Raw genomic sequence first — 27,037 nt, 5'->3', positions numbered from 1 at the left:
AAACACTGTTAAATAATCTGAGTGGCCAATTTGGGTTTCTTTGACCCTGATCCCAAATGCTTTCCTAAAAACATGTCATCCTGACATTGTGCTCTTGTGATCTTAACGCTTATGAATTCCAGGGGAAATCGCAATCCGGGTCTTCCGAGCCTGCACGGAGCTGGGCATCCGGACAGTGGCGGTTTATTCTGAGCAGGACACGGGGCAGATGCATCGACAGAAGGCGGATGAGGCGTATCTGATTGGTCGCGGCCTCCCCCCAGTTCAGGCCTATCTGCACATTCCAGATATCATCAAAGTCGCCAAGGTGAGAAGGCAAAAAGGCCCCTTTGCTCTGACCTGGGTGGCCAAAGACAAGCAGGTATTCCCATAGCATACCCAGACTTCTGAGATTTGGTCCCAGATGGGATTGCACTTCCTTATTTGGGGCTGCTGCACATCCAGAGCTCTCCTGGACTCTCCGCTACTCCTTGAGGGGCAGGTGGCAGCTGCAGCCAGGAAGGCCTTTGCAGAGATCAATTCTGTGTGGTCAGTTCTGCCTGATACTGCACTGGATCTCTCACACCTCAGTCACCTTGCATTTAGACTATTGCAGTGATATGGGGCTACCCTTGAAGGCTACACCAAAGGTGTTGTTGGTCCAGAACATGGCAGGGTGATCAGTTCTGGTCAGGTCTCATCATGGCCTCTGCTTCCTGAGGTTGGCTCCCAAAAGCTTCTGGGTGCAGTTCCAAATATTGCTTATCAGCCACCAACACCTACATGGCTCAGGGCCTCGTTATCTGAGGAAGCGCCAAATTCTTAATAAACAAAGGGCAAAGATCCAAACACCACTAACATCTTGAAGTCTTGTTGACCTAGAGTCAAGTTGGAAGGGATCTTGGAGATCATATAGTCCAATCTCTTTCCCTCCATCTTCAAACTGCTTGGAAGCTTCTTGGTAGAGAACCTATCAGTGGTGGGTTGCCCCTGGTTTGCAACAGTTCTATAGAACCATTAGTAAAACCGGCAGGAGGCTCCGCCCACTGACCCCAACGTCATCAGAACGCTTCTGCGCATGCGAGAAGTGAGCGCGTGAGCGTGGCCCCATTGCAAACCGGTAGTAAAGGTAAGTAGTATTGCTGTAGTAAGTAGTATTGTAAGTAGTAAGTATTGCTGAGCACATTGTAAGCCGCCCTGAGTCTCTGGAGAAGGGCGGCATATAAATCAAATAAAAAAAAAAAAAGTAGAACCCACCCCTGGAACCTATGAATTGTTGGCCAAGGTGCCAACGAGGCCCAACGTTTCTGTGTCTACTGATTTTGATGGCAAAGGATTGTAGCCATTTATTCCTTGTAAAAAGGGGGTTATGTGGATGTAAAAGATTTATATGAGAAGCAGTCCTCTTGTCACTGCAGATTTCTGCTAACATGAAGGCATTTAACTCAAGTTAAAAAAAAAGATAAGAGACAGGCAAGCAGTATAGAAACATATATATATCGAAACAGATAGCAAATTATAGGCCGATTTCTTTGTTAAATTCAGATTACAAATTATTTACAAGTATAATTGCAGAAAGATTAAAAAAAATTCTAAATGGCTGGATTCACAATGATCAGAAAGGATTCCTCCCAGGGAGGCAAATGAAGGATAACGTGAGGACTGTAATAAATGTCGTAGAATATTATGAACAGCACCCGGAAAAACAGCTGGCGTTAGTGTTCTTGGACGCCCAAAAGGCGTTCGACAACTTAAATTGGAAATTTATGATCAACCAAATTGATTTAATGGGATTTGGGACAAATTTTAGAAAGATGATTGAAAATATTTACCATAAACAGAGGGCAAGCATTTTAATAAATGGGGACAAGACAGGGATGCCCCCTGTCCCCTCTACTGTTTATAATGGCGCTGGAAATCCTACTCAGAAAGATCAGAGATAACAAAGAAATCAAAGGACTACAAATTAAGAAAGAAATTTTTAAAACACAAGCCTTCGCAGATGACGTGGCCTTAATAATGGAAGATCCCTTGAAATCTGGCCCCAAATTACTCCAGGAAGTACAACAGTATGGAGAAGCCGTTGGCTTCAAGCTTAACAAAACTAAAACTAAAATTTTAGCAAGAAATATGACAGAGACAAACAAGAAAGAGCTAGAAAAGTCCTTAGAACTTCAGATAGCAAAGAAAATAAAATATTTGGGAATATGGATTACTGCAAGTTATTCCTCTTTAAAGGAGGATAACTACAGTCCACTACTACAAAAAATAAAGCAGGATATAGACAGATGGAAGAAGTTAAAACTGTCCTTTACAGGTAAGATCTCAGCAATTAAAATGAATATTCTCCCCAAGATTATATTTTTATTTCAAACTATTCCAGCGAACATTGATAAAAAATATTTCCTAGATCTGGAAAACAAGGTGCGAGAATTTTTGTGGGAAGGGAAGAAGGCAAGGATTGCATATTAAACACTGCAAGGGAAAAGAAGCATGGGTGGCTTCGGATTACCCGATTGGGAAGCATATCAGAAGGCGGCCAAATTAGTATGGATCAAAGAATGGGTTTCATTACAAAACAAGAGAATTTTGACGTTAGAAGGCCACGATTTACAGGCAGGCTGGCACGCTTATTTATGGGGCCCAAAGAATAAAAAGAACTCATATTTCCACAAACACAAATTAAGGGAGACCCTGATTCAAACATGGGAAGAAATTAGACAAAGATTTTACACGAAAGTACCGATCTGGCTCTCAATTATGGAGGCTTTGACTGCCTCTAATAAAAGGGATATCTTGAAATTTGGCATGTACAAAAGATATATTAGATGATAATGGTATTCTTAAATCACGAGAAATATTAAGTAATCAAGGTTTCAACTTAGATTGGTGGAGCTACCTGCAGATAAGCTCTAGATATCAAAAAGATAGGGATCAATTTGGTATAGAGACGAAGTACAACAATTTGGATAAAATTATGTTGGGGATTGAAAAGAAAATGCTAGCGAGATTTTACAACCTCTTATTAGGCGAGGACAGAGCAGAAGGAATAGCTAGGAATCAACTAAGCATTTGGGAAAAAAATATTGGCTAAATTTCAATGACTGGGAGGAGATTTGGAATAGGAATTATAATCTGACTAAATCAGCAACTTACAGGGAGAACCACTATAAAATATTTTATAGATGGTATCTAGCCCCAGCTAGACTAGCAAAAATATTTCCCAGTGCCTCAGCAATATGTTGGAAGTGTGGAAAGGAGGTTGGCACCTTCTTTCATATGTGGTGGTCCTGCCCGGAGACAAAAAAGTTTTGGACAAAAATACGAATCTGGCTATGAGAAATAGTGGAAGAAGATATAAAAATTTCCCCCGAAATCTTCCTATTAGGAATGATGGGAGATGGACTCTCTAAGGACAAGATACAATTAATTATACATGTTATAACAGCGGCCAGATTAACCTTTGCAAAATACTGGAAGGACAAACAAACCCCTCCAGAGATGACAATAATTAATAAAATCTTAGAATGTGCAGAAATGGCAAAATTAACAAGTGTTCTTAAAGACGATGAGAATTCAAAATTTAAGGCAGTATGGGAAAGGTGGTACAAATGGTGGAATAATAGAACGAGACTATAAGGATATGTCTATTTCTAATAATGGTAGATTTGAAGATACTTGATATGTACATAATGTAAATATGTAACCGCACGACACCTCAGATGTTAATGGAGATTTGATGTTTTCTTTTTCAAAATTTTTTTTTAAAATCAATAAAGTATTATTAAAAAAAAAAAAAAGAGACAGGCAAGCAGTAGGCCTATTTGGGATTAAAGGCTGAGCTAAAATTGACCAATCAAATTTACCCCACGTGTCCAAACGTGAGCGCCCACTGACTACACTTTCCCTGTACCTAACTGTTTCTGCAGGTCACAGTGGGTCACAGTGGGAATCGGATGCAAAGGACCTTGCTCGCCCTTAAAAAGACAAGCTGCTTTCCAGATTATTTTCTCTCGTTCTGTTACAGGCTGACTACTGGGAGAAACATTTCTAATCCAGTTGGCCTTGGTCTCCTCCCCAAACAGCTCATTTGCATCTCGTGGGTGCAAACGGACCAGTTTCGTTGCCCAACAGCTGCACAGGCAGGAGGGAGCTCCGGCTCCTTGGGGGTTTCTCAAGGGACTGTCTCTTCTAGAAAAAGCCTGAGCAGACTTTGCTTTTCCACTCCACTGATGGCTTTTGGTGGAGCGTTTGGTCTATATTTGGGACAGACCGATGTCCTCCTTCTAAATGCTCTCTGGAGAATTGGGGGCCATTCTGGGATGGGCCGGAGCGGGGGGGGGGGGGCTGCAAAGGGAAAGAGTGAGCCCTGTTGCGCAAGCAGACACAGTTGACACAAAAGATCTTGGATTTAAGATGTTGAAAATTTTAAATATGTGGCTCTGCACAAAGATTTTCAGCATAAAGTTAAGTTTTAATTCCGCAAATGTTTAAGCCAGTGTTGCAGGTGGTGTTTTTGTATATATTTTTGATCTGTTAGACACATTTGCAGGAGACAAATAGCATATGGGCTTTCTAAACAGCCTGTCCAGTTTAGAAACCTCAGGGATGCTTTGCCTGAGAGAGCAAAGATTTTCAATGTTTCCTGCTTTTTTCAGGAGAATGCAGTGGATGCGATCCATCCCGGCTACGGCTTCCTCTCTGAGCGAGCTGATTTCGCCAAGGCCTGCCTGGAAGCTGGGGTGTGCTTCATTGGGCCCTCTCCTGAAGTGGTGCGCAAGATGGGGGACAAGGTGGAGGCCCGCGCCATTGCTATTTCTGCTGGTAAGAACGTTTGCCTCACAAGCACACCGTTCTATGGTGATCGAACTCTGCTTGGCCAGCTCCCCAAGAGGCCCAGAGAGATGGCTTATTGCAGTCCATCGGATAAGACAGTAAAACGGTTGCTTGTTTCAGTTTCAGCCCTGGGAAACGGCTTCTCCTGTTCAGAAGTCCAGTAGCCCTTTCCAAATAATCAAGAATTCTACTTTGCCTGCTCAAGAGAGTGAAGCCTCTTTCCCTTTGGATTGAACCACTGCGGAAACAAAACAGAATTTTCCTGCCTTCTTACATGCAACTTAAGCTTCTTTCTTACTTGGCGTTCTGAGGGGCCAGCTTTATAGTCCAGGTGGATACAAGAGAGCTTCAACAAGCAGGCAGATACTGATATTAGCTAATTCTCTATGTTCCATGAAACTTGCAGTCTTAAATCGTAGAAATTAATGATTGAAAGGGACCAAGAGAGCATCTCGTCGAATCCCAGCCTGATGTAGGAACCCACTCAGTCTCTGTTCAATGCCTCCAGTAAGGACATTCCAGCAATTCCTCTGAGGCATCTGTTGCACTTTGCTTGTATATATTTTTGTTTCCTGGTCTGTTCTTCAGAGCAAGGATTCTGCCCTGTGTTATACATGAGAGACCTGTAGATCCTCAAAGGCAGCTGTCGCTTCTCCAGTCCCCTCCTCAACTTGGTTTCTTTCTTCCAGACATGTCTTTCCTGAACAGAGGGCCCAAGCTGGATGCATTGTGGCCTGAGATACTCAGAACAGAGGGTGGGGGGGATGATTGTGCTATCCACCGATTGTTGCTGCCTCATCAACAAATTTTCCTTTCCACCCCCTCATTCCAGTCATGTATAAATATCTTGAACTGCACAGGGCCAAGGAAGGACCCCTGCGGGATTCCCCTTGGGAATTTTGACAGAGACAGGCGGAAGGACAATCTATGTCTTGTCACCTTCTCTGAATCTTGCAGGGAACTTTGCAGTTGCTTTGGGAGAATCAGGTTAATGATGCACTTTTATTTCCATGGTCAGCGATACTAGTTGCCCTATTAAAACGGAACTCAGGTTGTTTTCACATGGTTTACTCTTGATGCACCCAAAATAAGGAACAAAGGGGGCCATAGGGGGCCAGAAATACGTTGAAATTTTATCCCCTTTCCAGAAGAACGCTGGGGTGGTGGTGGTGGTGGTGGTGGGGAGAGTGTTCCCTGAAGTGGGGGCTATTGATGAGCCGTGGTGGCGCAGTGGTTTGAATGCAGTACTGCAGGCTAATTTTGCTGACTGCCGACAGTTCAATTCTCCTCGCTTCTGAGGTTGACTCAGCCTTCAATCCTTCTGAGGTCAGTAAAATGAGGACCCACATTGTTGGGGGCAACAGTCTGACTCTGTAAACCTTTTAGAGAGGGCTGTAAAGCCTTGTGGAGTGGTGTATAAGTCTGAGCACCATTGCTATTGCTATTGCAGTGCTCTGCAGCACTGGAACATACAGCCATGCCTCCTTTTTGAAATATCTGCAATCTGCCTGCTGCATTATCCGACTTTTGCCCAGCATCAACCTCAAGCTGATCGTCTTGCAGACAACTGTCTGTCTGTCTGCTTATATGAGAGGCTAAAGCCAATATTGCAGCAAGGTCCCAGTCCTGACCGGCTTTCAGGTGTAATTGGTCTCAAACATGAAATAATCTCCCTTTAAAAACTGAAACAGGTGCTCTAGCTATTCAGGTCACCTACCATCTTCTAGCCATCTCTCTTCTTATCCACCTTTCCTGGTAGCCTCTTCTACCTGTCTACCTTACTTTGGTTGGCTATTAACTTTTTTTTTTTGAAAAATATTTTTTTATTTTTTAAAAACATAAACATAAAATACATCTTTTAAGAACGAAGTCTTGACCCGGTCATGAATAGGTACATTTGCTTAAAACTCTTTAACAACTTTTTGCTGAATTTCCTCAATTACATCTTTTAACATAAAAATCAAAAACACAAAATTTTTAACAAATATTCTAACATCTTAATCTAAGTATTTACTTTATTATTTTATCACCACAAATCTTAATTTCCAAATAAACACAACTCTATTTTTATTTCCATTTATAAATCAAATTTCTATCTATCCTCTTTCATCGCTAGACCCATTTCATCAAGTCTTTAAATCTTAAACTCTATTACAGTGGTTCTCAACCTTCCTAATACCACGACCCTTTAATACAGTTCCTCATGTTGTGGTGACCCCCAACCATAAAATTATTCTAAAATCCATTGAAAATATGTGTTTTCCGATGGTCTTAAGTGACCCCTGTGAAAGGGTCATTCGACCCCCAAAGGGGTCCCGACCCACAGGTTGAGAACCACTGCTCTATTAACTTACACCTAATTTTCTTAAACTTATCATCTATTACACTTTTCATTTTACACAGAATCATTTCATACTCATCTCGCTTCATTATTAATTATCTTCCAGCATATTCCTCTTCACCCCATATCTATTATTTTAACTAATTTTCAGCATTTTCATATTTAAACTAATTTCCAATATTTTCTCCTCCACACCTCCGTCTATTATTTTGGCTGATTTGCAGCATATTTCATTCCAGCATATTCTCCTCCATACCTCCCAACTATTGTTTCGCTGATTCCAAGCATATTTTGTTTTGGCTGTTTTCCAGCATATTCTTCTCCATACCTCCAACTATTGTTTAGCTGATTCCCAGCATAGTACCTTGTTTTGGCTGTTTTCCAGCATATTCTCCTCCATATCTCCAACTATTGTTTGGCTAATTTTCAACATATTTCACTGTTTCCCAACATATTCTTCCTGGGTGATTCCCAGCATATTTCTAAATATTAACCATTTCCGATATACATTAAACTCAATCTTTACTACTTAAGTCTGTGTATCTTATTTTACCATCCAACAATACATTAAACATTCATATTTAATCATATTTACCATTCTCTGTTTTGTTTACAATTTAACATTGAGACATGTTGCATCTAACATACTTATGTATATTCTCCACATATTCTCCTATAAACTAATAAATTCTCTTAGGTTTTTCTTGTATTCGTGTATGCTCTTATTCTTCTTTAAAAATATCATTTTTATCCACCTTTGCATTAATTTTCTATTTTAATTACCTTGTTTTATTCTCCATCTTTGTTATTCTATAAGTATCTCTTGTTTAAATTCAAAATTCATTTAAACATAACATTTTCATTTTCAGTCAATCTGTTTTATATTCTAATTTCACAACCAAGTATATTTTATTTCTTCATTTCCTTATCTGTCCATAGATATTCCATTTCAAATTCAGTATTGCCTAATTTAAAACTCTAAATGTCATTTTAATTCGTTAGTTACTTCTATTCCATGCAAAATCTGCCAGCTTTCTTTCTTTTGTTCCTGCGCCATTTGTCTTCTTTTGTTCCTACGCCAATGCTTCAATTTTTATAGTTCCGCTATATTTCTTCTTTCTTTCCACCAATAAAACCACCCATAGACTGAATAGGAACCTCCAGAACCAAAAGCCCTTGGTTATTTTCAAAATAATCCAGAATACATGGTAAATCACATTGTTTCTTTTTCAAACAGAAGGTGACTCTCTCCAGTCAACACTTTCCCTTAGTCACGGCAATCTCCATTTTGTTACAGTTACATAGCCATCCATTTGTCTCTCCTCTTCTAAATTTTAAAGGTGTTGAATCCCTATTTGTCCCTTTTTTTTCCCTTTCTCAAAACATCAAGTCAGTTCCAATTTAGAAACATTTCCCCCAGTTTTTCTAGCATGTCTCAATGTTCAATTATTTCAAATGGTCTGTATTAAAATAAATTCCTTAATGGGTCTTTGCCTCCTGTAATTGCTTTACTAATTCTTCTTGCCCCACAAATCCACAGCCGCTGTTTAAGGCTAGGGGTCTTACTTATAAAAGTCCATGCTTTAACGTTGTTTCTTGCTAGGGTTGGTGTCACTCACCTGGCTTCAAAGCACCTCGTTCTTTTCTTCTTTCCTCCTGCACATTTCTTTTTTCGGTTTGTCACGGCTTCGTGTCAGCTGCCATGGTTGCCGCCTCCCGCCACCGACTCACAGAGGGTTCCCTCCGACCTCCGAGGAACTTGCCTGTTCCTCTCGGTCATCCAAGGAGCCCCTCTTCTTCCCCCATCCCTGCAAGGCGTGTTTGGTCCAAAGACCCATCAGCGGCGGTTCGGCAGCCAGGGTTTTCGTGGGACTCATCAGAGCCCGCTATTTCTCCGACTGTCTTGCTGCGATGCCAAACCGGAAGTTATTAACTTTGTTGTTAGTTGCGAAGTCATATCCAACTCATCACGACCCCATGGACAACTTTCCTCCAGGCCTTCCTGTCTTCTACCATCCCCGACTGCTTCAGTTAGTCCATCCAGCCACCTTATTCTCTGTTGTCCCTTTCTTCTTTTGCCCTCAATTGTTCCCAGCATTAGGCTCTTCTCTAGTGAGTCCTTCCTTCTCATTAGATGGCCGAAGTATTTGAGTTTCATCTTTAGGATCTGGCCTTCTAAAGATCAGTCAGGATTGATCTCTAGGACTGACTGGTTTGATCGCCTTGCAGTCTAAGGTACTTGCAGGAGTCTTCTCCAGCACCATAGTTCAAAGACCTCAATTCTTTGATGCTCAGCCTGCCTTATGGTCCAACTTTCACAACCATACATTGCAACTGAGAAAACCATAGCCTTGACTATACGTACTTTTTTTTGGCAGGGTGATGTCTCTGCTTTTTAGCATGCTGTCTAACTTTGCCATAGCTTTCCTCCCCAGGAGCAAGCGTCTTTTAATTTCTTGGCTGCAGTCCCCATCTGCCGTGATCTTGGAGCCCAGGAAAATAAAATCTGTCACTACCTCCATTTCTTCCCCATCTATTTGCCAGGAATTGAGAGGGCCGGATGCCATGATCTTAGTTTTCTTAATGTTGAGTTTCAAGCCAACTTTTGCACTCTCCTTCTTCACCCGCATGAAGAGGCTCTTTAGTTCCTCTTCACTTTCTGTCATTAGAGTGGTATCATCTGCATATCTGAGGTTGTTGATATTTCTCCTGGCAAACTTAATTCCAACTTTTGATTCATCTAGCCCCGCCTTTCTCACGATGTGCTCTGCATATAAATTAAATAGGCAGGGCGACAGTATACAGCTGTGCCGGACTCCTTTCCCAATTTTGAACAAATCTTGGTTCCAGGTCCAGTTCTCACTGTTGCTTCTTGACCCGCATATTGGTTTCTCAAGAGACAAATAAAATGGTTTGGTACTGTCATATCTTTGAGAACTTGCCACAATTTGTTGTGATCCACACAATCAAAGGCTTTAGCATAGTCAATGAAGCAGAAGTAGATGTTTTTCTGGGACTCCCTAGCTTTCTCCATGATCCAGCATATGTTGGCAATTTGATCTCTAGTTCCTCTGCCTCATTGAAATCCTGCCTGCGCTTCTGGTAGTTCTCAGTCCACATACTGCTGGAGCCTAGCTTGTAGGATTTTGAGCATAACTTTACTAGCATGTGAAATGAGTGCAATGGTGCAGTAGTTTGAGCATTCTTTGGCATTGCCTTTCTTTGGAATTGGAATGTAAACTGATCTTTTGCAATCCTGTGGCCACTGTTGAGTTTTCCAAATTTGCTGGCATATTGAATGTAGCGCTTTTACTGCATCGTCTTTTAAGATTTTGAATAGCCCAGCTGGAATACTGTCACCTCCACTAGCTTTGCTGTTGCTCAGACTTCCTAAGGCCCATTTGACTTCGCATTCCAGGATGTCTGGCTTGAGGTCACCCCATGGTTATCAGGGATGTTAAGCACTTTCTTGTATAGTTCTTCTGTGTAATTTTCCCCCCTCTTCTTAATCTCTTCTGCTTCTGTTAGGCCCCTGCCATTTTGGTCCTTTATCATGCCCATCTTTGCATGAAATGTTCCCTTCATATCTCCAGTTTTCTTGAAGAGATCTCTGGTCCTCCCTATTCTATTATTTTCTTCTATTTCTCTTGTACAAAGGGTAGTGTGCTGCTGTTTGTAGAGTTTGGTTGCTTATTTCCCTCCCTGCCAATACTTCATTTTCCGTCACCGTATCCATTTAATGGCTTCTAACCTAACTCTCCTATGCAACCAAAATACAACTTTGATGACATCTGTTAATGTTTGCCGATTTGGCACCTTGCAAACTGTTTCTGTTTTAACCTACATTAGCTGAAGATCACAACATTTTCATCCATGATAGTTTCTTAAGCTCCCTTTCATTCATGTTGCTCTTGTTCAAATGGTGATGTGCAACTGTACTTCTAGTATCTTATGTTCATTTGGAGTCTGGAGCTTGGATTTAAACATCACTGTTCAAAAAGGACAGTGCTGTAACAAATTGGAGCAAATTCAGAGGAGGTCTCCCGAGATGATGAAAGATCTGCATGAGGAATGGTTAAAGGTATTAGCCTACAGTAAAGATGACTCAGGGAAGGCAGCAGCCTTGAAACCGCTCCTTGTTGTCCCGTTTGCTCCAAGTTTGCTAATTTCTGGTAGGAGGTCATCATCTTGTTGGAACTGAGTTTTTTTAGACCCAGGGCAATACAATTCAGAGAACGGGAACCGTATGAGTCCCCATTTTGGTAGACCATGGCAGGACCCGGACAGGATCCTTTTCATTCTGAGATCTCAGAAGCTTTTTATAGAGGTGATTGCTTTTTTGGACTGCTGATGAGTTGGGATCTTTCAGTACTTCAGCCAATAGTTGTAGATCCTAACCTTGGAAAAGGTACATGAGAGCTGTTAAGGGAGCCTTGGATGACGGCAGTTTTGAGAAAGAAACTCATCATAATCTCACCTTAGTTTGGTTTAACATAAGAGAGGAAAGGGAGGAATTTGGAAAAGAGGCTTTCAGGGTTCTGCTAATTTTCCTTAGTAAGGATGCCAATCTTGTAGGTGAGTTTGAGTTTTTCTTACACCTTCCTCAAGATCAGCTCCATGTTCCCTTACTACTCCTGCTCCTTCTAAGGGACAGTTCCAGGAGATGGGTGGACAAGACAGAGCAATAGAACTGGAGGCAGCCTGGGCAGAGGCCTTGAGGACAGGTGTTCCTTAATCCTCTCCCAACAGACACTCCTAATCAGGGCTCCCAGTCTGGCATTCCGACACAGTCCAGCCACTGTCAGGCTCAGTGGGACTCCTCTTTGCTCCTCAGGAGTGCCCGTTGTCCCTGGGACAGATGCCCCCATCTCCTCTCTGAGTGAGGCACAGGAGTTCTCGCAGGCGTACGGCTTTCCCATCATCTTCAAGGCTGCTTATGGCGGAGGAGGACGGGGCATGAGAGTTGTGCGCAGCTATGAGGTAAGGCATGTGGCTCGGCATGCGGGGCCTTGAACTTGGGGAAGAAGCTGTGCCCAGGCAAGCTGTGACAGGGGAGTCCATCCAAAGCTAATTGAAGGGTGGTTCTCGGTTGAAAGGATTTGTCAGTGACAAAACCGTTGTCGGGGGACACCAGATTGCCCCCCAAAATGCAATCTTTGAGGAGGGTCCTTTCTTGTCCCCTGGTGGGGCAGAAATGTTGGGGGTCATCCCCAGCTGGGGACAGGAGGGCCTTGGTTGAGGACGGGGTGTCAAGCCGGGGTATCCCCTTTTCTCTGGGCAGGAGCTGGAAGAGAACTACACCCGGGCGTTCTCTGAGGCCCTTTCTGCTTTTGGCAATGGTGCTCTCTTTGTGGAGAAATTCGTGGAGAAGCCAAGACACATCGAAGTCCAGATTTTGGGTATGGAACAAAATAGTTGTACGTCCTTTCTTTCTCTGGAGGGTAGCAGTGAAAGATGATTTCTTAATCTGAGAAAGATGGATTGAAAAATAAATATTTTATTAGAAGAAATAAAATAGAAAAGAAGATTAATTTTTCTGAAATCAAAAGAAACATAATATGTTTATTATGGTCATTGACTAGAAAAGTAAATAACTTAATTATACCAAACAACTATTCTGACTACAGAAATACACTAGCGAGATAATCTATGAGTTTAATAATTTGAGTGATTAAGTCGCAGCTTTTAAGAAAAGAACAGGATGTGGGGTTTGGCAGGGAATTCCTCCTTCGATACAAACCATTGCCGTGTGCAAGTCAGGAGGGCCCACCCTGCCAAGGAAGCATTTCCAGTGCAGAGAGGCTGCCTGCTTAGCAGAGCTGGCTTGTCCCACCCCAGAGAGGGAGGGAACCTCCGCCTTGGCCCAGCTTCATCTTTGGCCCGGTTTCTCCTTGGCAGGTGACCAGCATGGGAATGTATTGCATCTGTACGAGAGGGACTGTTCCATCCAGCGACGGCACCAGAAAGTGGTGGAAATCGCCCCGGCTGCGCACCTTGACTCTCAGCTGCGCTCTAAACTCACCGCTGATGCCGTCCGCCTGGCCAAGCAGGTGAGGGACCACAAGCAGCCCATGTCAGGTTTCGGTTCTGTCTTAATTGAGTTCCATTATCAAGCGCAGAGTCTCTAATAAATCACTTTTTATTAAGAACAGAAATAGCCGACATTCCTAACTCTAATTGCTGCCAAACTGGCTCCTCCTCCCAACCCCCTCCTCTTCCGCTCTCCAGCCCGATGTCCCATTGGCCATCATGCAAATCCATCTCTACGTCCCGGCACGTACTTCTCACAGGAATGTGGCCCCCACCCTCGTTCCCCAGGAAACCCTATCTGTTGCATGCAGAAAACTAGGTAAAAGTTCATCTCAGCAATAAATCAGCGCTTCTGGTCTTTGCTTCATGTCTTCATGTCAGAACTGGAAGAGAGCCTAATTTGGAATGCTGACAGCCCAGCCATTTGGGAAGTGGGGCCCCCGTGGGGTCAGCGAGTGAGGTCCCCAGCTAGAGGCCACAGTGCCTCTGAGCAAAGATGGGATTCCCCAGTCTTTGTATTGCTCAGCCTGGCCTTTTCGGACAGGGAGCAGGAGATCAGCTTTCCTGGGTCAGTTTGGCAAAAGCTGCCCAGAGGCTTGAGATGGCCATGGAAGAATCTCCAAGGCCTGCTCGGACCCAGCTCCTTTTTGTGCAAATTGCTCTCAGCAAGCTGCAGCCCTGCTTTTTTCCTCCTTTCCTCCCCATCTGCCAATATTATTCTGAGCTGCTGGAGGCCAGCTAGAAAAAGAGAAAAATTCCACTTCATAGAATTCAGCTCAGCCTGCATCACAGATTTCTCTTAGAACTTCTTCCTCTAGTGTAACATTCTCTTCAGCCTTGAACGTGGAGTGTTGTCCGTATTCATGTATGAAGTTTCTGTATGTGCTACTGAATTCCACTTACTGTATTCTTTTTGCAGGTTGGATATGAAAATGCTGGCACGGTGGAGTTCTTGTTGGACAAACATGGCAAGCATTACTTCATTGAGGTCAATTCCCGGCTTCAAGTTGAGCACACAGTGACAGAAGAGATCACAGAGTAAGCGGCTTCTCCCCCCCACCCCCCCACCCCCCGAGGTTTTGTTGTTAACCAGTGTTTAAGATTCTGAGGTGCTTTCTGGTGATCTGGAGTGGCCTGGCTGCCCTTCATTTGGGGGACTCGGAGCAGTCAGGCCCAGTGCAGAAGGTGAAAAGGGAGCAGAAGAAAACTTTCTTCTCCTGCTGGTATTTTAAGAAGGAAAAATGAAGATGACAATGGAGGAAGCATTTGCAGACATGCCCTGCAGTACTTATGGCATCTTTTCACCTGAGAACAAGAAGACCTGCCAGGGAGAAGGCCATGATGGTGCCTCCTGAGTGGCCACAGAGCGTTATAAGAAGGCAGGGGGGAAGGAAATGAAAGGGAACACGGTTTGACTGGAGCTCCAGGCTTTGGGAAGCATGATGGCTTCTAAAAGAAAAGATTATGGAGCTGCCAAACAACTCTCAGTTCAGTGAGGCTAAGCAGGTACACCAAATCACCACAGGTGGTATTGGAAGGAAACTCAACTTCTTGTAGTGGGAAACTCTTCCATTTGCACAGAAGGGAACTGGAGAGGCAAAGTAGAAGTCTGTGGATCAAGGCTGGCTTTGTAAGTGGCACCCAGAGCAGCAATTTGGGGTCAAACTTTGAGTAATATGGATGATGGCCTGCTAGCACGAGATGGGCTCCCCCTCACAGAGTTTGGAACAGGAGACTGTGGTAATTGGTGCATTCAATCTTTATCTGGTGGCATAAGGTTTTGTAGTGGCTTTTAAAGTTAGCTACGTAGCCAATTTTGTTTTTATGCCAAAAAGATTTTTTTTTGACAGGCAACAAAGAAGTTAACATGTTGGGGAGACGACTTATACAAGATTTCTGTGTGTGGAAAATAAGATTTGTTTTAGGAAACTCCCTTGCCAAGAAAGAAACAAGTAGAAAGACATTTCTGCAGAAGCTGGGGTTTGTGTTCCTGCACTGAGTAGGAGTTCTGAGTGGAATAAGATTTGGACTAAAATACAAAACACGATTCACTAAGCCCCATGTTGAAAATTTAGCTCTCAAATCAAAATTTAACCAAAACTAAGATATAAAATATGTGCATAATTTTGAAGAAAAGTCTCCCAACATTTGGAATTTCCACAAGTAATCGCAGTCCGATACAAAGAGGTCTAATTCACAAAATTAGAACATAAAACCATAGAGCTGGAAGGGACCCAGGAGGTCTTCTAGTCCAAGGCAGGAGACCTTACACCATCGTGGACAAATTGATGTCCAGTCGTTTCCCCGTTGATGCAGCCTAGGACTGCATTAAATCTCTTGGCACCTGCTGGCTCCTACTTAAGAGGGGATCTTATAGGGCTCCCAGATCCCTTTCACAGTTAGTCCTGTTGAGCCAGGTGCTGCCTACACTACACCTGTGCTTTTGGTTTTTCCTGCCTAAGTGCTGAATGATCAAGTTAGACAAGATTCTTCTAAATCGTGAGTCTCTCTTCCAAAGTGTGAACAGTTCTTCCCAGCTTGGTGTTAGTCTGCAATTGTGATGAGTTCCCCTTCTGCCCCTCATCTAGATCCCCGAAGATCCCCACTGACTTCAGAATAAAGATAATCTGAGACCTATTGCAGGCCTTAATTGATAGGTGGTTGGGGTTTTTTTCAACCTGGAATTTTGTACCAGTATTCAGGAATCACAAAAGCGCTAACAACTGAACTCAGAAATTGTTTTGAACATTCGGAGCGCAAAGACTAAATTTAGAAACAGAGATGGTCCAGGATTATCTCATTCTTGAAAACAAATGGGCCAAATATCCATCATGATTCATTGACATCATCCTGCCCAAAGGGTAAATTGGGATTCTTTTCTCTCAGCTTTTCTTCCTAGCAGCTCCGTGTTGGACTTACCTGGGTTTCTTTGGGTGGATTCTGGCCAGGGCTGTCTGGCCAAGGAGGGCAGTGCCAGCCCTGGTTTCTGGGGAATGGCCATTTGAGGAAGGGGTTTCTCTTGTGATGAGGGACCCAAAGCCAAAGAGGTAGCCATGGCTTTTACAGCCCCACACAAATATGAAGCCATTAAAAAAAATCCATCTGTAGTTAGATGCTTTTATATGTGAGAGCAGGAGTCAATTTTATATGTGATATCTGTTATATCAACCTCTGGTTAAAAACAGCTGTGCGCTCAGCAATCCAGCCCCTCTCTGTGAAGGCAGGCCCCCTTTGCCTGTGGGGCTGGTAGGGGTGGGGGGGAGCACGGCTGTTTCCAGGCTGAGGCCCCTTGGAGGAGGGCCATTGGGGAGCTGAGCAGAGAAGGGTGCCCAGGAGCCAGGACCTCTGTGGCCAGCTTCTCACTGACCCAGCTTGGGGGTGATTTGCAGCATGCTAACTCTGCCCCTCTGGGATCGGTTCTTCCAGAGCCAGGTCTCCTAACCTGCAGAAGACGAGGGAGGGCAAAGGATTGTCCTGTGCATCAAAGGGACAGGCAAAGGATGGAGCAAGAACCCCTGGGTGGACAGGGGAGATCTTGGGTGAGGAATATCTTGGTGGTCATCTCCTAGAAGTAGTGGCAGGAGTGAATGGGGTTGATGGGCCACTGAATCCTTCAGCTCCCACCAGAAAGGAAAAGGAGTCTGTGCTCTGCAGAAATGATCTCTTTCCAGTCCAAAACCAGAAGCGAGGATCCATCTGCACAAAAACCAGAGTTTGAATGGTGCCAGTCAGGAGACTCTACTTATTTTAAATGTAGGACCGCTCAAGCAGCCTCAGTCCCCAGCCTTCCACCAGAGTACTCCCAGCTCATGTGTGTGTGTCTGTTTATTTTTTATTTTTTTCTTCAGAAAAAGGTTCCCCCCTTATGTTGATCCATCCCCCCATAAGCAGCAAGAATCTCCCTATTTATGTAAATTGAAAGAGGGACATATAACTAAAACAGATTACCAGCAAATAGCCTGAATCTACAAGGACAAAGTCAGGAAAGCTAAGCCTCATGATGAACTAAGACTTAAACAAATGCCAAAAATAATTTTAAAAGGTTTCTTTCAGAAACAAGGGGGGAAAAATCAAGGAAACAATTGATCCACAAGTGCGGGGGGGGGGGGGGGGGGAGATTGCAAGGAGGAGATGGGTAGCAGATAGAAAATGGAACAGTTTACCATAATTTTCGGTGTATAAGACGCACCTTTTTACGCCCAAAAAGGGGGTGAAAATCTGGGTGCGTCCTATATGCTGAATGTAGCCCTGCCAACCCGCCGGCCCCCACCCTTCGGCCATTTTTGGCCAGTTCCAGGCGGCAAGGATCTGGGTCAGGGCACAGCCTGAGGAACAACCCTCCCTCTTCGGGACAGTGCGGGGGGGGGGGGGAATCTGCCCAGCAGCTTTGGGGAACAAGGTGGGTGCCACGATTTGCGGCTGGTCACCCCTCTGGCCACGCTGACTTCACTTCCCAGCAATGTGAGGAGCCGCTGCCACCGCTGCCTAACCCTCTCTGCGCCCAGGAGCCAAGCCGAGCTGAATGGGAGCCCCTAAATGGAAACGTTCCTCTTTTCCAGCCATCGCTGCCCGGATTCCAAAATGCAAACCTCAAGAGTCGCGCTTCAGGGGGCGGCCAGTTCCCCTGCAATGTGCAGCGGGGAACTGGGAACTGCTTTGTATTCGGGGAGGAGATTGTAGCACTTTATTTATTTATTTATTTATTTATTAAATTTCTATACCGCCCTTCTCCAAATAGGACTCAGGGCGGTGCACAGCCAAGATAAAAAACAAAGCATACAAAATTTAAGAACAATATTAAAATAATTAAATGTTTTGGCCGAAATTAAGATAACCCAATTTAAAATCAATTTAAAATTTAACTCAGGCCAGCCCAGCTTGTTGAAATAAATAGGTTTTCAGGGCCCGACGAAAAATCCGGAGGTCTGTTATTATACGTAACTCTGGGGGAAGGTTGTTCCAGAGGGTGGGCGCCGCCACAGAGAAGGCTCTCCCCCTGGGGGTCGCCAGCCGACATTGTCTGGCGGACGGCACCCTGAGGAGGCCCACTCTGTGCGAGCGTACTGGCCGGTGGGAGGCTATTGGTGGCAGAAGGCGGTCTCGTAAGTACCCTGGCCCTAAGCCATGGAGCGCTTTAAAGGTGGTCACCAACACCTTGAAGCGCACCCGGAAGACCACTGGGAGCCAGTGCAGCTCGCGCAGGAGAGGTGTCACATGGGAGCGCCTCGTCGCCCCCATAATCCCCCGCGCGGCCGCGTTCTGGACCAGCTGGAGCCTCCGGGTGCACCCCAGGGGGAGCCCCATGTAGAGAGCGTTGCAGTAGTCCAGGCGGGAAATGACTAGTGCCTGAGTGACTGTGCGTAGAGAGTCCCGATCTAGAAAGGGGCGCAGCTGGCGTATCAGGCGAACCTGATAAAAAGCCCCCCTGGCCACGGCCGTCAAATGATCTTCTAAAGACAGCCGTGCGTCCAGGAGGACGCCCAAGTTGCGAGCCCTCTCCGTGGGGGCGAGTGATTCGCCCCCAATAGCCAGCGATGGCGTCAGCTGGCTATATCGGGACGCTGGAAGCCACAGCCACTCGGTCTTGGAGGGGTTGAGTCGGAGCCTGTTTCTCCCCATCCAGGCCCGCACGGCCTCCAGGCACTGGGACATCACTTCAAGGGCATCGTTGGGGTGGCCTGGGGTGGAGATGTACAGCTGGGTGTCATCAGCGTACTGATGGAACTCCACCCCAAAGCCACGGATGATCTCACCCAGCGGCTTTACATAAATGTTGAACAGAAGGGGCGAGAGGACCGACCCTTGTGGCACCCCACAAGCAAGGTGCCTCGGGGTCGACCGCTGCCCCCCCCGTCAACACAGATTGCGACCGGTCAGAGAGGTAGGAGGAGAACCACCGCAGAACGGTGCCCCCCACCCCCAACCCCGCCAACCGGTGCAACATGATACCATGGTCGATGGTATCAAAAGCCGCTGAGAGGTCTAACAGGACCAGGATAGAGGAGCAACCCCTATCCCGAGCCCTCCAGAGATCATCCACCAACGCGACCAATGCCGTTTCCGTGCTGTGCCCAGGCCGGAAGCCGGACTGGAGCGGGTCTAGATAGACAGCTTCATCCAGGTACCGGGGAAGCTGTTGCGCCACCACACTCTCAACAACCTTCGCAACAAAGCGAAGGTTGGAGACTGGACGATAGTTAGCCAAAACAGCCGGATCCAGAGAGGGCTTCTTGAGGAGGGGCCTCACAACCGCTTCTTTCAAAGCGGCCGGCAGGACCCCCTCACTCAAAGAAGCGTTAACGATCTTCTGGAGCCAGCCTCGTGTCACCTCCCGGGAAGCCAGAACCAACCAGGAGGGACACGGGTCCAATAAACATGTGGTCGCGTTCAGCCGTCCCAGGACCCTGTCCATGTCCTCGGGAGCCACAGGATCGAACTCCCCCCAGATAACACTCTCAAGACCTGCCTCAGTCATCCCATCCGGACATACCCAGTCAGAGGCCAGTCCTTCCCGAATCTGAGCGATTTTGTCATACAGATACTGCACAAAATCCTCGGCTCGGCCCTGCAAGGGGTCATCCCGCGCTTCCAGATGGAGGAGGGAGCGGGTCACCCTGAACAGGGCGGCCGGGCGATTATCTGATGACGCGATAAGAGCGGCAAAATAACTAGATTTCGCCGCTTTTATCGCCACTAGGTAGGTCTTAATATGAGACCTCACCAGTGTTCGGTCGGATTCGGAGCGACTGGTCCTCCAACTACTCTCCAGGCGTCTTTTCCGGCGCTTCATCTCCCTGAGCTCCTCGGAAAACCAAGGAGCTAGGTGAGTTCGGTGCCGGGTCAGAGGCCGCAAAGGCACGACACGGTCCAAGGCCCCGGCAGCCGCACTATCCCAGGCGGCCACCAGGTCCTCAGTCGAGTCATGAGCCAGAGTCTCAGGAAATGGCCCAAGCTCCATCTGGAACCTATCAGGGTCCATCAGGCGCCTGGGGCGGAACCACCTGGTCGGTCCCGCCTCCCTGCGGCGGGGTGCAGCGGTTAGAAAGTCCAGTCGAAGGAGCGAGTGGTCAGACCATGACAAGGGTTCGATGACTATATCCCCTGTATCAAGGCCACTCAACCACTGACCAGAGACAAAAACTAAGTCCAGAGTGTGTCCACCCGTGTGAGTGGGGTCATGAATTAACTGAGTAAGGTCCATGGCCGTCATGGAAGCCATGAACTCTCGAGCCACCTCAGACGTTTCGCCGATAGACGGCAGGTTGAAATCCCCCATGACTAGAAGTCTGGGGGTACCAACCGCCACCTCAGCTATGACGTTGAGCAGCTCGAGCAGGGCCGTTGCCACGCGGCAGGGAGCCAGGTACGTGATCAACAAGCCCATCTGTACTCCACGACCCCACCTCACAAAAAGGGACTCACATCCGGCTATCTGTGGAACAGTGGTCTCCCTCGGATCAAGACTTTCCTTTATAATAACCGCCACCCCCCCCGCCCCTGCCCTGAGCTCTCGGCTGATGGAATGCTCGGAAACCTGGTGGGCACATATCCACGAGGGGAACCCCCCCCTCATGGCCCAACCAGGTCTCCGTAATACCTGCCAGGTCCGCTCCCCCCTCCTGAATAAGATCGCAAATGAGGGGGGCTTTATTTACCACGGATCTGGCATTGCACGACAGCAGCCGAAGGCTCGGGCCCTGAGAGTCTGAACAGCCTGGGATACGAGAAGGGCTATGGGGACCGGGGCGTGCCACCGCTCGAAGATAGCGAGTGCGCGCCCCCACTACATGATGCGGCCCCCTGCTCCCACCATATCTGCCCCTCCCACTCAACACATTGATAGAAAAGCCCTCGACAGAATGGACTCTGATGTCCCTCTTACCCCCGGAATCTGCACCCTCCGTGGCCCCACTAACAGCTGGGCCGGACCCCTCCCCCCGTGGGTTAACCCCCAAACCCACACAACCCTCCCGCCCCTTAAAATCCCTTAAAAATCTATCAAAAAGTTTCCCTAAAAAACCCCTTAATCCCCTTTTTGCAGCATGCCACCTCTCGGGGTGCCAAAGCCCGTCATAAAGGTAGGCCCTTGATAAAGTGGAGGGCCACACCTGCGAGAGGGGGGAGTCTCGCAGAATAAGAAGTTCTGTTGGCGAATACATCTAATCAATCAATTAATTAATCAATCAATCGGGGGAAAATCAATGGCCTAAAATCACTGACGCCTAAAAGTGTTTTTCTGCACATTGCAGAGCCGCGCGCCCCCGTCCTCCTTCTCAGCAGACTCTTCTCTTTCCTCTTGGCCAGATCCGCCGCCTGAAACACGGTACACCTTTTTTTGTCTCTGCACACACCCCATGTTTGGAATCGGGAAGGGGATCGCGGGTCGAACATTGCAGGGGAACTGGCCGCCACCTGAAGCGCAACTCTTGAGGTTTGCATTGCCAGGACCAGAAGGATTACAGCCCAAGGTTGTGAAGGAGTTGGAAGATATGAAGTTGAAATCACTGAACAAAATTTCAAAAACTCCTGGAACGTACCAGAGGACTGGAAAAGAGTTGATGTGGCGCCAATCTACAAAAAGGGGAAAAAAATACAGATCAGTGAGCCTGACCTCAATACCTGGGAAAATCCTGGAAAAGATAATCAAGCAATGCATTTGTGAGCACCTAGAAATGAATAAGACAATTATTAGAAGCCAGCATAGGTTTCTCAAAAACAGATCATGCCAGACAAACCTTATTGCTTTTTTTTTTTTGGACAAAGTGACTAAGTTAGTGGATAAGGGAAATGCTGTAGATATAGTTTACTTATGGTAGATTTCAGTAAGACACTAAGTAGACCACAGACTACTTAGATTACCAAGACGATTACTTGATAAGATAGAACTGTGTGGGGTAGACAGTATCACCATCAGATAGATTCACAATTGACTGTCCAATCACACTCAGTGGTTTGTCCTCGAGGGAACTACATCAGTGGTGGGATTCAGCCAGTACACACCACGTCGGGAGAACCGGTTTTTAACTTTCTGAGCAGTTTGGCAAACTGGTTGTTGGAAGAAATCCTTAGGGCAGAGAACCCGTTGTTAAATTACTTGAATCCCACCACTGAACTACATCTACATGGAGGGAAACATGCAGTGGGGCACCCCAGATTTAGTCTTCAGCCTCTTTAATATCTTCCTAAATGATCTGGATGAGGGGAACAAAGGAGAACTCCTCATATGTGCAGACAACATCAAGCTGGGGGAGAAAGCTAACACTTTAGATGATGGACTCAAGATTCAGAAGGACCTTGACAGATTTGAACCCTGGACCTTATACAACAAAATGCAAGTCGATGGTGACAAAAGTAAGGTCCTACACCGGTGGCACCGCAGGCGCTGGCAGACGTTCCTTTTGGATCGTCAGCACCGTGATCTCGTTAAAACCGCTAAAACAGCGCAAATCAGCTGTCTGGTGGTTTGCAAACCTTCCTCTCGGGAGAAGAGAGGAAGGCGAGCAGCCGGACGTAGGTAGAGCTCCCCAAAAGCCCTAGGAACAATTCTGGGGCTTGAAGGGTTAGAGCTCCCTGGTAGCCCGACTGAGCTCCGGGTCCAGGACTTTTCTTCTTTAAGCAGAATAAGACGCCGCGACCACCCCTGCAATCAACATTTAGCTTCAAATTAATCTCAAAGCAGGCAGAACAAAAACAGGAGTCCTAGAAACTGCAAGTATTGAACTTTAACTCTGTATTTATATTTCTTCCTTCTAAGATCATCAAAAAGGAAAGGAAAAATGGCACCTGAATTGTAACAGGGCATGGAAAAAGTGAAAGTTATAGTGAAAGTGATTGTTAACATCGTTAGCGCTTTTAAGGCTGTTCAAGATTATTGGATTCTGTATTAAAGAAAGAAAGATTTAAAGTGGAAAGATTACAGTTTGGACTTTAAATAAACTACAATACTTACAAAAGATTTAAAAACAATTGAACTTACTGATTTGGTTGCTGTAAGAAGTATAAACTGAAAGTTAAAAATGGCTTCTAAGCAAATAAAATCTGGCTTTAAAAGTGCTGGAGGATCACCAGCACAACCATCAAAACTACAATCTTTGTCTACTTCAAACCCACAGATATTGACTTCGGAAGCTCTACAAGAGTCTTTACAGGAGGCTTTTAAGCAGCAAACCTCTGTTTTAGAGGGGAAAATTAAGGGAGTGTCTGATGAGTTGGCTGAAATTAAGGAGGTTATCCAAACTCAGAATAAGGAAATAAGAGAAGATATAGTAATGGCATTTCAGGGTCTGGCAAAACACATTGAATTGTTGGATGAAAGAGTAGAAGAAATTAATCAGTCTAATGTGATTTTGGAAAATAAAATGGATGAAGTTCAGACCAAGATGAATAGGGCAGATGATGAAGTGGTGATGTTATATATAGAGCGATGGAGTTTGCCCTGAGAGTAAGAGGTCTGAGAGAGTACAATCAAGAGAATTTGAGAGAGATCTTTGCAGAGGCCTTTGCAAAGATAACTGGAGAGCAACAAGCAGATCTTTCATTGCAAATTGACAAAATATATCATGTTAATTCCTGGTTTGCCAGACAGAACCAATTGCCAAGAGATATTGTGATTTATTTTACAACGAGGAGGATCCGAAATGAAATTTTACAAGCCTTCTATAAAAATAAACTTCAACTGGCAGGACAAGAGGTTTTAGTATTGAAAGAAATTCCCCAAAAAATGTTGAGAAGCAGAAAGGAGTTTGTTTTTTTGGTGGATGAACTTAGAAATTGACAGATTCAGTTTAGATGGGATGTTCCAGCTGGACTGGTGGTGAATTACATGGGAGAAAGGCATCGCCTTAACACAATTTGGAAGGCAAAAGATTTTTATACTAATGTATTAAAGGCTGGATGCCCATCATCTCCGGAAATGAGGAGAAGAAAAGAAGAGCTGGCAATACAGGGACAGAAGGAAAGTAAACAGCCACAAGCTGTAGGAGAGACTTTGCTTATTGAAGAAGATTTATTGCAACTTTTTGGTATTGTTCAACCTTTGGAAGTAGCAGAAAAAAGAGAAGAACCAAAAGATCAAAGACAGACTCGAGCCGCAGCTAAACGAAGAGAACAAGACTTAAAGATACAGCAAACCCAAATGAAAGCTCAAGAAGTTACAAAAACAGAAACAGTGGGAGGAGCAAGGCCGAAGAGAAAGGTGCAGGAGGATCTTCAGCTGGCGCTCCAGAAGCTTCAAGGCACCAAGAATGGCAACTAAATTTTTGACCTGGAATGTCAATGGTTTAAATTCACCGCAAAAGAGAAAGAAAATATTTCACTATTTGAAACAGTTTAAAAACGATGTAATTTGTCTAAAAAAAACACATATTAGAGTGACAGATCAAAAATATTTGATAAATTCAAGATTGGGAACACATTTTGTTGCATCTGCTCCAGAGAAGAAAAATGGTATAGTTATATACCTAAAGACAGATTTAACAGCTAAACTAATTGAGGCAGATGTCCAAGGAAGATACATCACAATTGAATTTTTAATAGAAGGGAAGAAAACACTCTTAATTGGAGTATATGCTCCCAACCAACAGCAAGAAAAATTTTATAAACTTTTGCACACCAAAATAATACAATGGGATTATAAATTGTGTATATTAATGGGTGATTGGAATGGAGTGCTGGATACTCAAAAGGACAAAAAAGGATTATTTCAAAATACCCAAAATCGTGCAAGTTTGCCTAAATCTTTTTTTGACATGATGGATGATATGGAGCTGAGAGATATCTGGCAAGAACGAAATGTTGAAGAAAAGAATTTTACTTTTTTTTCTGATAGACACCAATCTTTTTCTAGGATTGATTTAATACTAATCACTAATGATTTTTTTTCTAGGGTGAAGAAGATGAAGATATGTTCAAGAACTTTAACTGATCATAGCCCAGTGTGGATGGAATTAGAGCAGGAAAAGGGAGTTAGAAGGTCTTGGAGGATAAATGAAAATTTGTTTAGATATGAGGAAAATGTGAAAGAATGTAAAAAACAAATGAAATAATTTTTTGTTATGAATATGCATAAGGGTACACCTATGGAAATGGTTTGGGATGCAAGTAAAGCATATATGAGAGGAATCTTAATACATTTGAATAATAAATATAGACGTAGACAAGAAAAGAAATGGAGGGACTTAGAAGAGGAAATAAAAAAGAAAGAGCAGGCACTTATATTGAATCCAACAGATAAGAAAATAAAGGAAACAATAAATTTGTTGCGAGGGCAGTTTGACATGTTGATGGCAGACCAAGCGGCAACTAATTTACAATATGCTAAACATAATACTTTCTGTAATGTGAATAAACCATGTAGATGGTTAGCTTATTTGTTAAGGAAAAAACAAAAGCTATGTACCATAGAAAAAATAGAATACAAAGGTAAAGGGGTATATCAACAAAATATGATTAAAAAAGCTTTTTTAGAATTTTATACAAAGTTATATGCTAGTGATACAATTCAAGGTAAAGACATAGATAGATATTTACAGGAGGAGAATATTCCTGTAGTTACATCAGAGCAAAGGGAAGGACTGAACCAACCAATAACTTCGGAGGAAATGTTTTATAGATGGCATTTAGATCCTAAAAAGTTAGCTTGTATGTATCCGAATTTGGAATCTTAAGTGTTGGAGATGTGATTGTGATTATCATATATGGTGGACTTGTAAAAAAGTTAAAGCATTTTGGATTAAAATATGGTGGATTATCCAAAATATTCTTAAAAAGAAGATAAAGTTTACTCCACAGTTGTTTTTGTTGGGTATAATCACAGATTGTACGGTTATAGAGACTAAATTGATCTTAAGTTTAATAACTGCAGCTAGACTTTTGGTGGCACAATATTGGAAGAAGGAAGATTTGCCTACTATTGAAGAATGGACATTAAAAGTAGCGAATTTAGCAGAAATGGCGAAAATTTCAGCTTATTTGAAAGATCACTCACAAGAAAGATATATATCGGAATGGAGAAGATGGATTGATTATATTCAAAACAAATATCGGACTAAAAAGTATCAAATAGCTTATGAATGAATAGAAAAATTAAGAGCATTCATATTTAGTTAAGTAAAAGGGGAGTTAAAGTGTGAAGGGGGGGATAGGAATCCATAGATAGTTAGCTTAGTTTAGTATATGATTGTTAATTGTTATACCCTGTATTTTGTTCTGGGAAGTTCGGGGGGGGGGATTGGGGGTGTAAGGAAGGGAGGGGGGATGGGGAAATATTTGTAAAATTATTTTTTTTTGTAAAACTCTTTAATTAAAAAAAAAAAAGTAAGGTCCTACACATAGGCAAGAAAAATCAAATGCACAGATATAGCTATATAGGTACCTGGCTTAACAGTAGCAACTAGGTGTCCTGGTAGATCACCACTTAAGTAGGAGCTAGAAATGAGCTGCAGCTGCCAATTAATGCAGTCCTAGATACAACATCAGCAGAGAAGTAGTTTCAATATCACATGAAGTGATAGTACCACTGCACTAATGAGATCATACTTGGAACTCTGCATACAGCTTTGGTCACTACAATACAAGAAAGATGTTGAGACTCTAGAAATCGTGCAGAGTAGAGCAACAAAGATGATAAGTGGTTAAGAGGCTAAACCATATGATGAACGATTGATGGAATTGGGTATAACTAGTCTTATGAAGAGAAGGACTAGCAGTGACGTAATAGCAGTCTTCCAGTACTTAAGGGGGTTAACAGATTAACTAATTCAACCCCTGCCAAAGCAGGAGACCCTACACCATTTTTGACAGACAGTCCAGTCTCTTCTTGAAAGCTTCCAGTGATGAAACTCCTACAACTTC

The 27,037-nt window shown here is 44.3% G+C and overlaps 1 protein-coding gene across 2 annotated transcripts in view; it reads left to right on the top strand.

Moving 5' to 3' along the window:
- PC (pyruvate carboxylase) overlaps positions 1 to 27,037 on the top strand; it is a 143,949-nt gene that overhangs the window by 51,291 nt on the left and 65,621 nt on the right. For both annotated transcript variants that reach the window (XM_070950266.1, XM_070950265.1), the window contains exons 4-9: positions 123 to 307; positions 4,638 to 4,803; positions 11,991 to 12,136; positions 12,438 to 12,555; positions 13,055 to 13,206; positions 14,106 to 14,224. In XM_070950266.1, coding sequence (XP_070806367.1) covers positions 123 to 307; positions 4,638 to 4,803; positions 11,991 to 12,136; positions 12,438 to 12,555; positions 13,055 to 13,206; positions 14,106 to 14,224 — 886 coding nt within the window. The remainder of the gene's footprint in view (positions 1 to 122; positions 308 to 4,637; positions 4,804 to 11,990; positions 12,137 to 12,437; positions 12,556 to 13,054; positions 13,207 to 14,105; positions 14,225 to 27,037) is intronic.

The sequence above is a fragment of the Pituophis catenifer genome, unplaced genomic scaffold, assembly GCF_029215685.1.
Source record: "Pituophis catenifer annectens isolate HBS135680 unplaced genomic scaffold, rPitCat1.0.hap2 SCAF_10, whole genome shotgun sequence".
NCBI lineage: Eukaryota > Metazoa > Chordata > Lepidosauria > Squamata > Colubridae > Pituophis > Pituophis catenifer.
The sequence above is the reverse complement of the archived record's forward strand: the minus strand, read 5'-3'. Positions and strand labels throughout refer to the sequence as shown.